Raw genomic sequence first — 15,746 nt, 5'->3', positions numbered from 1 at the left:
CAACATAGTGGGTTTGCGACCAGCATGGATCCAGACCAGCCTGCGCATCCGCGCAGTCTGGTCAGGATCCATGCTGTTCGCTAACGGTTTCCCTAATTGCAATAGGCTTTAAAAGCGAACAGCATGGATCCTGACCAGACTGCGCGGATGCGCAGGCTGGTCTGGATCCATGCTGGTCGCAAACCCACTATGTTGGTTTTCTCATGAGGCGGCTCAAGAAAAGCATTTCAGCAAAAAGGACATAGAACATGTTCAACACCAATGAACAGTGCTTTAGCTTCCTGTTCCAACTTACCGGAAACAGATCTTAACAATTTTGTGATAACAGCCATATTAAACAAACAAAAACTGCCGTAAACTTAAACGAAGGATGCATTCATAGAGTTTTCAAAATGGTTTCCTTCGGGTATTGAATCATGTTATATTACATTTACTTCATGTACAGTATCACTGATAAACCACAGCTTAGAAAATAAAACATAAATTTAATCAAACAACTGACTACTACCCTTTCTTCCAAGCAAAAAAAAAAAAGAAAAGAACCCTGTTACCTACCTACATGAATTCGTTTGTCACAGAGAGACACCAAACACATATTTTCTGGTTTGAGTGTGGAATACGTTTTAAGCACTGGCTTGTTGCCTAGACATACGAAACTGAAAGTTGTAACATAGTATTTTCCAGGAATATGGAAAGTACAAAAATGTAAGAGTCTAGAAGATTTTCTGGAAACAGCAAACGAAAACCGAAAGTGAAAACGTAATTCAGAGAAAGCTGGATTTTGTATTTATACATAGATTGGACATTTGCAAGGTAAAGATAATTTCTTTCTAAAGACATCTCCTCATAAACCGCCAATTTCATCCAAACTTCACAGAAATGTTCCTTGGGTGAAGCTCTACAATTTTTTTTTTTAAATTGAATTCCATGCAGAACTCTGTTTGCTATGGCAACAGAAAGGAAAAACTTTTAAAATCTTCTTCTCAAACACCAGAAGCTCTAGAGCTTAGATATTTGGTGTGAAGCATAGTAGATCTCTACCAAGTTTGTTCAAATCATGATCCCGGGGTCAATTTATTTTACATAGGTAAATCTTAAAACATCTTCTTCTCAAAAACCAGAGGCCCAAGAGCTTAGATATTTGACATGTAGCATTGCCTAGAGGACCTCTACTAAAATTGTTCAAATCATGACCCCGCCCCAGGGGTCACTTGATTTTACATAGGAAAATCTTCAAACATTTTCTAAAAATAAACCAGAAGGTCTAGAGCTTAGATATTTGACATGTATCATTGCCTAGTAGACCTCTACAAAAATTATTCAAATCATAACACCCGGGGTAAAAATTGACCCCGCCCTAGGGGTCACTTGATTTTACATAGGAAAATCTTCAAAAAAAACTCTGAAAATAAATCAGAAGGCCTAGATCTTAGATTTTTGACATGTACCATTGCCTAGTAGACTTCTACAAAATGTGTTCAAATCATGACCCCCAGGATGATTTTACATAGGAAAATCTTCAAAAAATTTCTAAAAATAAACCAGAAGGCCTACAGCTTAGATATTTCACGTTTAGCATTGCCTAGTGGACCTCTACAAAATTTGTTCAAATTTTGACCTCCGGGATCAAAATTGACGCCGCCCCAGTGGTCACTTGATTTTACATAGGAAAATCTTCAAAAAAAATCTAAAATAAACCAGAAAGCCTAGATCTTAGATATTTGACATGTAGCATTGCCTAGTAGACTTCTACAAAATTTGTTAAAATCGTGACACCCGGGGTCAAATTGGCCCTGCCCCATGGGGTTACTTGATTGTACATAGAAAAATCTTCAAAATTTCCTAAATATAAACCTGACGGCCTATAGCTTAGATATTTGACATGTAGCATTGCCTAGTGGACCTCTACAAAAGTTGTTCAAATCTTGTCCCCCCAGGTCAAACTGACCCAGCCCCAGGGACTACTTGATTGTATATAGGGAAATCTTTATAAATTTGCTAAAAATAAACCAGTAGGCCTAGATCTTAGGTATTTGATATGTTACATTGCCTAGTAGACTTCTACAAACTTTATTCCATTCATGACCCCCGGGGTAAACTTGGCCCCGCCCCAGGGGTTACTTGATTGTACATCAGAAAATCTTCCAAAAAAATTCTAAAAATCATCAGTTTGACATTTGAAACATGTAGCTCATATCACTCTGGTGAGCGATCCAGTGTCATCATGAACCTTTTGTTTTTGTTTGTTTTTTTTTTTTCGCGACAAAGGAAAATATTCGTTTACCTTTTAAATTATATATGTAATGCTTTTTGTATATTTTTTCCATAAATTATTGAAGCATGGAGAATAAAAATTGTTGATGTAACGTATTACTTTACAGCTACTTTATGTATACATTTTCAGAAAATATATAAAATTTTCATTCTATACAAGAGAACAAAAATTTATGAACATTAATATGATTCCTACTACGACTTGGAACTATTTCTTAGACAAGTGCAACGTTTTTCGCGTAATTATAACGCGTTTGACTCTTCAAAATGTGCTGTTATTACGTATTTTAGGTAAGTTTACTTTTATATGGAAAATAGGAAACTTCAACATTTTGTATATCTGTAGCCTCTATTTTAGTTTCATGGTTATTCCAAATATTTTATCTGTTCACCTGAACCGAGAGTTCAGGTTGAGTTATTGCGATGGGCCTTTGTACGCTGTCTATCGTCCGTCGACCGTCACCGGGCATTTTGTCTTTTGATATTCCTGCTTATAGAACGCTGAATGGATCTTCGTCAACGTTTGCTTTAGCATCTTTATGCGATCTTTTCACAAGATTTTACAAATGGTTCTGCTTGCCTGATTAACGGCGAGGGGCCGAGTGCTTAGTATAGATTAAACAAACTTAAAACCACTCCTTCTCATGAACCGATCGATGGATTATCAAGATTTCCCTAATAATTTTTATCAAATAGTTCCGTTCGACTGATTTTAGGGATCACAAGAGACTTAAATAGAAAAAAAAACTTTACGCGATTTTTTCTCATGAACCATTTGATGGATCATCATCTAAGGTGGTCTGTAGCTTCGTTGCAAGGTCAAATTTAGTGATAACTCATGTATCTAAGGCCTAATTGCTGCATTTTATGCCCCCATTCGGGGGAGGGGGGCATAAAGATTTGCCCTTGTCCGTCCGTCCGTCCTTCCGTTTGACCATTAGCCCCAGATACCATCACTTGACACAGAAATCAGAGCATTCCGCAACGGAAAAAGGGATTCTATTTCTAGACGCTGTATCTTGGTGTATACATTTTTTTCAGGAGAATAACAATTCACAATACGTTCACAAAACACACCAAACATCCGTGCAAACTTCGGTATGAAGTAATTCTTCAGAAGAAAACTGCACAAGAAACTGCTAGCATAGAACTTAGTATTAATAGAAGTTGCAATACTTAGCAGTGGCAGTAAAGTACGATAGCGGCAACAATAGAAAGTAGTAGTAGTGGCAGTTGCAGTTGCAGTAGCAGCAGCAGCAGCAGCAGCAGAGGAATAAGTGACAGCAACAACAGCAGCAGGAGAAGAAGAGGTAGATGTACAAGACGTATTAGTGGAAGCAGGTATAGCAGTATCAGTAGTAGCAGTTGTAGTAGTAGTACTGTAGTAGAAGTAGTAGTAGTAGTAGTAGTAGTAGAAGAAGAAGAAGTACATGTAGTAATAGCAATAGAAGTAGCGGCACCAGTAACAGTAGTACAATCAAAATGTTCACTATTTTCAATGGAGGGTATTAGAGTTGTAGATCTAGTAAAATTGTCCGTTAGGTTTGGTGGGGATCACTTTTTAATAGATATTATCGTCGAAAGTCTTTTTAGGAGCCGGTGTTTTACACGGAATGAGTAACTTTTTTAAATAGAATAATGTCCGGGAATCGATATTGTATGAGAGTTCGAATGTAGTAATTTCGGCAATGAGTATTTTACATGGAAGGAGTCACTTTTTCTATAGAATAATAGCCGGGGTCGTTATTCTATGAGATTCGAAGGGAGCCATCTTTAGGGAGTCAGTATTTTACTTGGAGGGGTCAGTTTTTCTATAGAATAATGACCGGGGGGTCGTTATTCTATAGAGTTTTCAAAGGGAGTCAGTTTTTTATAAGGGGAGTCAATATTTTACAGGAAAGGAGTCACGTTTTCTATAGAATAATGACCGGGGGGTCGTTATTCTATGGGGGTCGAAATACTTCATTACACCGGCGCTAGGGGACGTGGGCAGTGTTGCATTACTGCTCATGAACAGACTCAATCAAACCGAGTCTGCAATTTTCACTGTTTGCCCTGTTTTCGGTGCTTCCGAGGGATCTACTTTTCAGATTTTATTAAGAAACGACGATATGAATTGATTCTAGTATAGGCTAGAATGTGCTTGAACATGGATGCCATAATAAAGTTTGCATTTTGCAAATCGCCTAGCCCGGGAGTGCCATATCAGCAGACATGCACTGGGGCCAGCGATATTGGCATACTGACCGCCTGACGAATAAATGAAACTGTGGAAACCGTCATTATTGGTGTTTTTAATTCTTGGGAAAATCAAAATTGCATCACAGCTGTATACACTTTACTTTTTGTTGCCTTTATTTACTGGAACTGTCCTCCTTGGGAAATGACAGAAGGCTCTTGGCAATATAAAAGTAAAATGTACTATTGCAAAGTAATTTTACCATACTTGTATCTGTAGCATTCTAACTGAAAAAAATATTTTGTCCATTTCAGTGCTAGAAATATTTTCTTACATCGGTGCTCTCATTACATAGTCAAAACAAGTCCAGTAGAAACATGTCTGACAAGGTAACAGTGAACTACATTCTTTATTATAATCAAATGTGCAGCTTATTAAAGTCAACATCGAATTTTAAAAATCGTTTTCGACAGATTAACCCTTACCATGCTTGGCAAGATTGATTCTGCGACCAGTGGCGGTTAGATCAGCTTGCACATCCATGCAGTTTGATAATAAACTGCCATTCAGTCAGTATGTTTTTGAAATGCACCCCTTTTAACAGTTAATGGTACTCTCCAAATTGAAAATGTTTTAATTTCATTAAAGAAATTTAACATGATAAAGATTAGTTACACATATTACTATTCATTGAGCTTTTTGGCCAGATAATAAGATTTAAAAGTTGCTCATCAGATTTTTGTCTGAAATTGTATAGGCTTTTAAAGATTTTCTAGATATTTTAAAAAATAAACATCTAAATGCGTAATTAGTAACCTTATATCTTAAACATTTTTGTATTATAATGTTCTCGATAACTGGTAAGCTCTTTAAAATAAGATTAAGCATTGCATTTGTCATCTAATTCTTATGTTCCATGTCATTTTAGGTCCACGAAAAAATGCAATCGTCTTTAGATCAAATGCTTCAGATTATTCAAGGCAATGAAAATGACCAGGTAATAAATAATTAGTTTTTTTATATACCTATATAAAGTCTGTAAAAAAAATCGGCTTGTATTTTACAATTAAATATGACTAGACAGACAAAAATTCCGTATTGTACCTTTTAAATTCCGTATTGTACCTTCCGTATTGTATGCTGTCGGACTATTTTCATTAATATGCATGACCCGGCACATTTCTATAAATAGCGCACATAAAAACTTCACTAAGTTCCATTTAATATCGATAAACATTGAAGATTTCGTTCAAGAACAAAACAAGAATCAAAATGGTAAAGGTGTATAATAAAAGGATCATTATAACAGCAGCTGGATCTGGGACTTTGTTTTCGGCTGTCATGGATTTTGCAAGGTCAGATCACACTCGGCGCTTGCGCGCCTCGTGAGATCCGATCTGGCAAAATCCACTCGAGCCGAATACTGCATCCCAGATCAAGCTACTGTTATAATAACCCGATTGTAGACAGCCATGAAATGTGTATAACATTGCAAATTAGAAATAATCAGGTAAATATTGAAATATATATTGACAGCATGTAATGAATGCTAATAAATTAGATATTAAGGTAACGTAGGAAAAAGCAGACTATCAAAAAAAGTATGAAATATTATAATACGAAGCTAAGACTGAAATATCAGATAATTAAGTAACGAATTTTTATTAAATAATCCGTTAGAGAATGAAATTACATATGCAGAATGTTCTATCAAATGATTAAGCAAAGCATGAGAGCATGAAATATCAGATAACTATTAACCAAACATGGATGAACTATCCTGTGATTAGATTACGGATACATAATTAAATATATATATAATGAATAATGTACATGTATAAAAAATAATAAGCTTAAGAATAAATTTTAAAGGGAACTGAAACGCTGTGCCTTGTGAACGAAAATGGAGTGGTGAATGACGACGCCAGATCTAGACTTGCTGCTCTTGTATACGTATGTACTTTTTTTTATACAATTGTCGATTTCTAACGGTATTGGGTAGAAATTAGTTTAGAGAATTTACAAATGTTCACAATAAGTAAACTGAACATTTTAAACACGATATTTAGGCTTTAACCGGAGAAAAAAAATGTTACAAGAAGCTTTGTATTTTATGCAACAATTCCAAATACAATTTCTGACGTAACAGAAGCATGGTGCATACTTATGAAATATTCCTATAGTTGAAAAGACCGCCTCGATAGCCTAGTGGTAAAGCGCCCGCTTCGAGTGCGAGATGTTGTTGTTTCGATCCCTGGCCGCGTCACACCAGACATGAAAAATGTACTAGTTGGCTTCCTCGCTTGGCGCTCAGCATTAAGAGGAAAGTGCTAGGACAGCTCAGACTGTTGCCAGTATTATGTGATAGGATGGGTTATCATGTCACATGTCTACGGCGTAATATTCCAGTGAGGTAGCACTATAAAGTTAGGCATTGTGCGCACTGTTACAAGTAAACATTGTCGTAAATATGATTGAAAAATTGCTGTAAAAGACGATATATCCGAACATAAAAACACGTACAGTTGATAAGTTAATGCAAGTAGTTTCGATACAGTTCATTTAAGCAAACCTATGGCGTTCTGTTTACGACTTTCAGGACATGAAAATGGATTTAGACACTATCAAAATCAATGCGAAGCAGCCAACAGACACAGGCATGTTCAGTGGTAAGTATTTGTTTGTTTGTTTGTTTGGTTGGTTTTTCAACAGTATTTCAGTCATGTAAAGGCGGGCAGTTAACCTAACCAGTGTTCCTGGATTTTGTATTCAGTACAAACCTGTTCTCCGCAAGTAACTGCCAATTTCCCGACATGAATCAGAGGTTGAGGACAAATGATTTCAGACACAATGTCGTTTATCAAATAGTCACGGAGAACACACGCCCCACCCGAGGATCGAACTCACGACCCCGCGTTCCATAGACTGACGCTCTACCTACTGAGCTAAGCGGGCGGACTGTAAGTAGTTGTATCAGAATATTTATCTGTATCTACGTCATTTGCAAGAATATTTATCTGCATCTAGGTCATTTGCAAAGCTGTTCAATTGCTAAGGAGAGCAAAAGAGTATCAGTAAAATAATTGATATCTACCTTCAACTACTTGAGAGACATTATACCTATGCATGAAATACATTTTTAAACATAACAGCTTCTTGTTAAGACAATTTATGCACACGTTTATAGTTTTGGAACAATAGTCTACGCTAGTTTGAAATCATTGGAACGATAGTTTATGCTAGTTGAAAATCTTTGGACCGACAGTTCATGCTAGTTTGAAATTTTTGGAACTAGTTTGAAATCTTTAGAACAATTACTTTTGCTAGTTATAAACCTTTGGAACGATAGTTTATGCTTGTTTGAACTCTTTGGAACGATATTTTATGCCAGTTTGAAATCTTTTGAACGATAGTTTATGCTAGTTTGAAATCTTAGGAACAATAGTTTATGCTAGTTTGAAATCTTTAGAACTAGTTTGCAATCTTAAGAACGATAGTTTTTGCTAGTTTGAAATCTTTGGAACGATAGTTTATGCTAGTTTAAAATCTTTTGAATGATAGTTTATGCTATTCTGAAATCTTTGGAACGATAGTTTATGCTAGTTTGAAATCTTTGGAACGATTTGTGACCTATGAAATAATGATTCGCTTCCAGATCAATGGCCGCTATATCATGCGTTTTTTGTACCCAGCATGAGTGGTGGGGGCATAAAGATTGGTCTCGAAATAGCCAAAATAGTGAATTGTTTGTTTGTGATGCTTATAGCTCAAAACATATATATGGCCTAGAATAATGAATCCTTTACATAAAATGTTTGTTGAGGCTATACTCCCTTAAAACTGCAAACATTTGAATTATTGCCCCTTATTTGTGAAAAACGTACCAGTGGTGGCACACCCTTTGTCCTACAGACACATTCTAGTTTCTTTTTAAAATCAGGTTTTATAATCATGCAAAAAAAAGTTATAATAGTACATAACTTCCTTTATTTTGTTTCGCATTTATATTATAAAGCAATACGTAAAAGTACCTGGTTTCATTTGTCTATTGTACCTTGAAAACCGGTGCCTTTGCATTGACATTAATTTTCTGGCGATTTCAGGGATTGAGTTTCCTTGGAGTTCAAAGAAGGTTCAAGTATTTCTACCAATACAGACCTCAACTACACACGATTTTGCGACAGCTTTGACCAAACTTTGCAAGACTCTTTCCTTCAAATGCGAAATAAGCGACCAATTAGAAAAACTGCGGGGAGATTTGCCACTTGTAGTTGTATGCCCAATTTCTTCAAGATTTGAGCCGGACATTGATTATGCACTGAACGGTATTAGTTGTAAGTGTTATCTTATTTGTTTGTTTTACATTTTGAATATGAAAAGCAAAAGCATTTCTACTTGCAAACGAATAGGTATCACTGACCGCTTGTCTGATGGTTGTTTGTGTTTGAAATGATTTCAGCAGAATGGTTCAGTATCTTATTGGTTTTTCAAAGTCTGTTTATATAAAGCCAGGCGTAAAATGAAGCGTGCGCATTGTTTAACCTTTACCCTGCTAAATTTCAAAAATGTTCAGGTCCATCATTGAATTTGGGCCATACCATTTATTATTCGAAGGGTGTTCAATGAAAATTATCTGACTGAATAGCGAACAGTGTCTGTACTGGTCACAAAGGCATAATCACTTGCCACCAGCAGGCTAAAGGTTAAATAGTAATTCATCAGAAAAAGAATGTTTCACTGCATCCTTTTTAGATGGAATATTAATGAAAACCTGTACTTTCAATTAATTTGATATTTTCTTTAATTGCATATAAGGCATGAAGTTATTACAAAACATAAAACTGATACCAGTCAAGAGATTTTCTTTTTAAATTGAATATAGCACTTTGTACTTTGCGGGTATATGAAAAACATTGAAGATTAGTTCTTGACGAAACATGATATAACAAGATCGATTGAATACCCGTTTTAGTGACTCGAGGTTTGCACCTCGTCCGTGTGTCTGTCTGCCAGTCCTATATATGTAATAACTTTACCTTCATTAAGGATACTCAAATAACTTTGATAAACACAAAAATAAAACAAGAGGGCCAAATTGGTCATAGGTAGCTCACCTGCGTAACACACCATAACAGTGTAGACATGTTTTACCTAGTGATTGCGTGGAGACAAATAATCCGACCAATTTTCAAAAACGTGGCCTCTAGAATGTAAACAATCATTTTCTTTGATTTGACCTAGTAACCCTAATGTTTTACTTCACATAACCTAGATTCTAGCTTGTCACAAATTTCATGAAAACAAACATTTTAACACAGCTTCGGAAAGATTGGAGAAAAAAGCAGCCTTCAGAGTGTATACAAGCTTTTCCTTTGATTTGCCCTAGTCACATAGTAAGTTTTTTACCCCACTTAATACATATATAAAGTCATTTAAGACTTCATAATAACAAACATTCTGACCAGGTGGCCTCTATTGCTTTCACAAGGTTTTTCTTTCATTTTGACAGGTGACCTAGGTTTTAGACCCCAAATGATCCAGATTCAAACTTTAGCTAAAGATCATCATTTTGACGAAGGATCATGAGCATAGGGACATAAACATGGCCTCTGGAGGGTCCACAAGCTTTTCCTTTGAATTGACCGGGTGACCTAGTTTTTGAACCTATATAAAGCCGATTTAAACCTAGAAGTCATCAAGAAAAGCATTCTGACTAATTTTCATGAGTTTCTAATTTTAAATGTGGTCTCTAGACTGTTAACACGATTTTCACGTTGATCTAGCATAGAGACCTTGTTTGTGACCCAATATGTTCAAGTTTCAAACTTGACCTAGAAATTATTAGCACAAATATTCTCACCAAGGTTCATATAGATTGAGTTACAACTGCGGCCTCTAGAGAGAATTTACAAGCGTTTCCTTTCATTTGACCGGGTGACCTAGTTTTTAACACTATATTACTTAGATTAAAATTTGACCTAGATGTAATCAAAACCATGCATTTACGACTTAAATCGTGGTCTCTAGAGTGTTCGTAATATTTTCCTTTGATAGGGCTTGGTTTAGTTTTTAACTCAATATGACCCAGTTTCAAATTTGGTCTAGAAATTATCAAGACAAACATTCTGACAAAGTTTCATAAAGATTGAGACACAACAACGACCTCTAGATTGTTCACTAGCGTTTCCTTTGACTTGACTTGGTGACCTAGCTTTTTACTCCAAATAACACAGATCCAAACATGACCTAGAGATAATTAAGACAAACATTCTAACTTAGTTTCATAAAGACAGAGTCACAACTGTGGCCTCTAGAGTGTTCACCAGTTTCTCCTATGACCTTGCCTACTGATCTAGTCTTTGACCCCACATGACCCAGTTTTAAACTTGACCTAGAGATCATTAAAGGCCACAGCTGTGACTAATTCCAAACTGCGGTTTACATTTATGATTTACAATTTATGCTGATTCTGGAATTTCAATTAAGGCAATATTCCGTTGCTGTTTCCTAATTACTTTTTGGAAATTCCATGGTCTCTTCGACTTTGTAGCTAGAAACATTGTAACATTGTTTAAAGCTAAATAAAATTATTGTATATTGTATTGTATTACAACATTTAAGAATGTAAATAACGGCATTAGCTATATATTTGTAACCCTGTTGACTGTTATTTAAAAATATCTTTATAAACTTAAGCGTATATGAGCCGCGCCATGAGAAAACCAGCATAGTGGCTTTGCGACCAGCATGGATCCAGACCAGCCTGCGCATCCGCGCAGTCTGGTCAGGATCCATGCTGTTCGCTAACAGTTTCTCTAATTGCAACAGACTTTGAAAGCGAACAGCATGAAACCTGACCAGACTGCGCGGATGCGCAGGCTGGTCTGGATCCGTGCTGGTCGCAAACCCACTATGTTGGTTTTCACATGGCGCGGCTCACATCTAAAATTGTGATGCTTCATTTTTATTACATTCAATACGTTAAAAAAATCAAGATAACACTGGAGTGTCAAATACAATTTTGATATTAATGTAAACATTTTGTATCATAATGTATTTTAAAATAACAGGGTAGGGCTATAAACAAGTTACGTTAGCATAATGATGCAGTTAACACTTATCATGCTTGACAGGACTGGTTCTGCCTTTGCGGCCAGTGTTGATCATGTGTGCAGCCTGATCAAGATCTGCAGTTTATGGTCCTGTCTTATTTTAAAGATAGACAATCAAGGCTCTTATAGAATTTTAGCAGAGAAAAGGTTAATGTGATAAAAATATGCAGTATTCATTACTTTAAAAATATTTACCTTTAATATGATGAAATATTTCATTACTCAGTATTCCCCAAGAAATACTTTACATACACATTCATAATACAGTTTATCGCATAAAGTTTATTAGCTCACCTGAGCAATGCTCAGGTGAGATTTTCTGATCGCTCGATGTCCGGCGTCCGTCGTCTGTCTGTTGTCTGTCGTCTGTCAACATTTAGCTTGTGTATGCGATAGAGGCTGTATTTTTCAACTGATCTTCATGAAGTTTAGTCAGAATGATTACCTTGATGAAATCTAGGCCGAGTTTGAAAATGGGTCATCTGGGGTCAAAAACTAGGTCACTAGGTCAAATCAAAGAAAGATCTTGTGTATGTGATAGAGGCTGTATTTTTCAGTTGAGGTTCATGAATTTTTGTCAGAATGATTACTCTGATGAAATCTAGGCCGAGTTCGAAAATGGGTTATCTAGGGTCAAAAACTAGGTCACTAGGTTAAATCAAAGAAAAACCTTGTGTATGCGATAGAGGCTGTATTTTTCAATTGATCTTCATAAAATTTGGTCAGAACGATAACCTTGATAAAATCTAGGCCAAGTTTGAAAATGGGTCATCTGGGGTCAAAAACTAGGTCACTAAGTCAAATCAAAGAAAAACCTTGTGTATGCGATAGAAGCTGTATTTTTCAATTGAGGTTCATGAATTTTGATCAAAATGATTACCTTGATGAAATCTAGGCCAAGTTCGAAAATGGGTCATCTGGGATCAGAAACTAGGTCACTAGGTCAAATCAAAGAAAAACCTTGTGTATGCGATAGAGGCTGTATTTTTCAATTGATCTTCATGACATTTTGTCAGAATGATTACCTTGATGAAATCTAGGCTGAGTTTGAAAATGGGTCATCTGGGATCAAAAACTAGGACACAAGGTCAAATCAAAGAAAAACCTTGTGTCTGCAATGGATGCTGTATTTTTCAATTGATCTTCATGAAATTTGGTCGGAATGATTGCCTTGATGAAATCTAGGCCAGTTACGAATATGGGTCATCTGGGATCAAAAACTAGGACACAAGGTCAAATCAAAGAAAAACCTTGTGTATGCAGTAGGGGCTGCATTTTACACCAGATCTTCATGAAATTTGATCAGAATGTTTGTCTGGATGAAATCTAGACTGAATTAGAATATGGGTCATCTAGGGTCAAAAACTAGGTCACCCGGTCAAATTAAAGAAAAACCTTGTGTACGCAATAGGGGCTGCATTTTACACTGGATATACATAAAATTTAGTCAGAATGATTGCCTTAATGAAATCTAGGTCAAGTTAGAATATGGGTCACGTGTGGTTAAAAACTAGGTCACTAGTTCAAATAAAATAAAACCCTTGTGTATGCGATAGAGACTGTATTTTTCAATTGATCTTCATGAAATTTGGTCAGAATGATAGCCTTGATGAAATTAAGGTCAATTTTGAATACGGGTCATCTGGGATCAAAAACTAGGTCGCTAGGACAAATCAAAGAAAAAGGTTTTGTATGCGATAGAGGCTGTATTTTTCAATTGAGGTTCATGAAATTTAGTCAGAATGATTGCCTTGATCAAATCTAGGCCAAGTTTGAATGTAGGTTACCTTGGCTTAAAAACTAGGTCATTATGTTAAATTGAAGAAAATACTTGTTTACACTCCAAGAGACTACATTTTTGGTCCAATCTTAATGAAAATTGATCAGAATATTTGTTTCCATGAAATCACTATGTCAAACATGTTAACACTGTTATGGTGTGTTTAGGTGAGCGACCTAGGGCCGTCTTGGCCCTCTTGTTTTTTGTTTTTAATCTCAAACTTTGTTTGAATTTTTCAGATATTAATATGTGAAAGCAATTAACAACTATGTATTTCTTCAGTCATATTTTCTTGAGAATCTTGCACAGGCATTCTCGTTAACGTGCAATCACATAGAAATAGCATTGCTTCTTCATAGTTATTAGACCTATTGGACGGATCAGTATATATCCATGCGTACAAAATAAACTTAAATCTTACTGCTTATCAATTGACTTAAGAATCTGCTTAAAAGGGGATATAATTCAGCCTAAAAATGAACACAAAATTTATAAATGGGTCTAAGGAATTCGAGAAGTGTTATATCATACATGCATGACTAGCTCATTTACATTCTGATTCGCATGAAGATTTTAGAAACCTGAAAACAATTTAAAACCAATACAGTATTAAATAAACATTAAAATCAAGACAGCTTTCGAAAGGCCTATATCAAATAAGATTATCGGAAACAAATTGCTAGATCTATATGTATATCTAAGGGTTAAGCTACTTACTTTCTATAAATAAGAGTAAAAGGTTTTGGCAGTAGGTCATTCATACTGACAATTCATGTTAGAGGCAACTTTTTAGGGTCCGATAAGCAGAAAATGTACATATTTACTGTGTAACTGTACCTTAAGTTAAACTAAACGATGGCATAGTTTAGCTCAATGGGGACTGTCCAGCTGATGCATGTTTTAAATCTTGCCTTTTATCCAGTAGGGGCAATGCTTCAAATGCTAAGTTATCCTTATGTTCAATACTGACACATATTTGGACGTATCTGGAGACGTTCCCGTCCGAAAATTAAACATATTGTCCTCACTTGTATCCGTATTGTACTGGAAAATGTTTAATAATCTGTTGCTCTTTCATTGTTTTGTAAATAAAAGGAAGGTCTGGTTGATGTCATTACTGTCTGTATTCCAGGTGATCGAAAAAAAATGTTAATAAAATGTTCTCAGAAATAAGCATAGGACAAATGTTTGTTGAAATTTAGATTCATACGGAAACCTTTTCGTCCAATGACTTGTATTGTGCTCTTTACGAGAGGTAAATGTAAAGCTATAATACAATCTAAAATTGTTCAAATATCTGTTTTAGGGAAGTCGCCGTTCGTTTCTCTGGTTTTGCATTCCAGTACAGAAAGTTCCTTACCGAGATTGCCTACAGCTACTCGACTTGCGGATAAGGAGAAATACCGGAACACGGAATTTATCGATATTGCTTTTACGATGGAGTCAAAATTGTATCAGTGTCAGATGAACACTATTGCGAAAGAACAACTGAAATCATTCTTTGACAGATTCTACAAAAAGTGACTTTGATGTTAATGTTGAATTGAATATAGTATTTAAAATTATATCGCTTTAGAAGAGATAAGATGACAAAAATGCCACGCATTTCAGACAAATGTTTCCTGCAAAAGACAACAAACACAGTTATTTGAATAAGAGAATTTCTGTGCAATGTTTGCTTATTAAAATTTGAAAGCACCGCACTGCTGTGTACTAGCTCAAGAGAATTCATTTTTTTACACGAGAATGTTAGATAAAAATTACATTACGTTTTGTTTTGTATTTATGGGGTTTAACGTCATAATTATTGTGACACAATTATATGTCGTGTGGCAATTTCCAGGATTTGCTTATGCAGGAAGACACCATTTGCTTCTCCGTACATTGTTTCATCACGGGCGTGCACCAAGGTAGAACTACCAACCTTTCTAAGCCAACTGGACGGCTTCCTCACATGAAGAATTTAATGTCATGGGCTGAGCTTGAACCCACATCGGTGAGGGGCAAGTGGTCCGAAGTCAGCGACCGTAACCATTTGTCCACGGAGGCCACTACATTATGTATGAGCAAAAAAGGGTTTAGATATGTCACGTAAATTTACAACACTTCTTGGCTCTAGGTTATCATCTCAACCCCTTAAGCAAACGTTTTACAAACATATCTTTTAACGAATAATTACATATAATCAATTTCATGTAAAACGAATGGTTTGCTTTTCATGTATATAAAAGCAATATAAATCAATTTGCCTTCAACCATTTATTTTTTTAAAGATACATTTGGAATTAAAGTATTAAATTTACTTTCTACATGTTATATGTGTTAAAATTAACATGTTTTCTGAACCATTCCACTTTTGATAATACCACGACCTCTATGTTTCTGAATTTGTATACATTTT

General features: G+C 35.7%; 1 protein-coding gene across 3 annotated transcripts; it reads left to right on the top strand.

The window, feature by feature from the left end:
• Nucleotides 1-701: 701 nt before the first annotated feature.
• LOC123539184 (uncharacterized) lies at nt 702-15,115 on the top strand. Of its 3 annotated transcripts, none has more exons than XM_053530001.1 (7): nt 702-813; nt 4,768-4,842; nt 5,382-5,450; nt 6,317-6,406; nt 7,053-7,122; nt 8,548-8,787; nt 14,652-15,115. In XM_053530001.1, exons 2-7 carry the CDS (start codon nt 4,831-4,833, stop codon nt 14,867-14,869), a joined length of 699 nt encoding a protein of 232 aa, XP_053385976.1. In that variant the 5' UTR covers nt 702-813; nt 4,768-4,830; the 3' UTR covers nt 14,870-15,115. The 3 variants fall into 3 exon arrangements, with proteins under 3 accessions (XP_053385976.1, XP_053385977.1, XP_045179631.1); XM_053530002.1 differs by having other exon boundaries at nt 704-813; nt 6,326-6,406; XM_045323696.2 differs by having other exon boundaries at nt 705-813; nt 8,557-8,787.
• The last annotated feature ends 631 nt before the right edge of the window (nt 15,116-15,746 follow it).

This window comes from Mercenaria mercenaria, chromosome 18 (assembly GCF_021730395.1).
Source record: "Mercenaria mercenaria strain notata chromosome 18, MADL_Memer_1, whole genome shotgun sequence".
Taxonomy (NCBI): Eukaryota; Metazoa; Mollusca; class Bivalvia; order Venerida; family Veneridae; genus Mercenaria; species Mercenaria mercenaria.
Note: the sequence above shows the minus strand (reverse complement) of the source record. Positions and strands in the feature narration are given on the sequence as shown.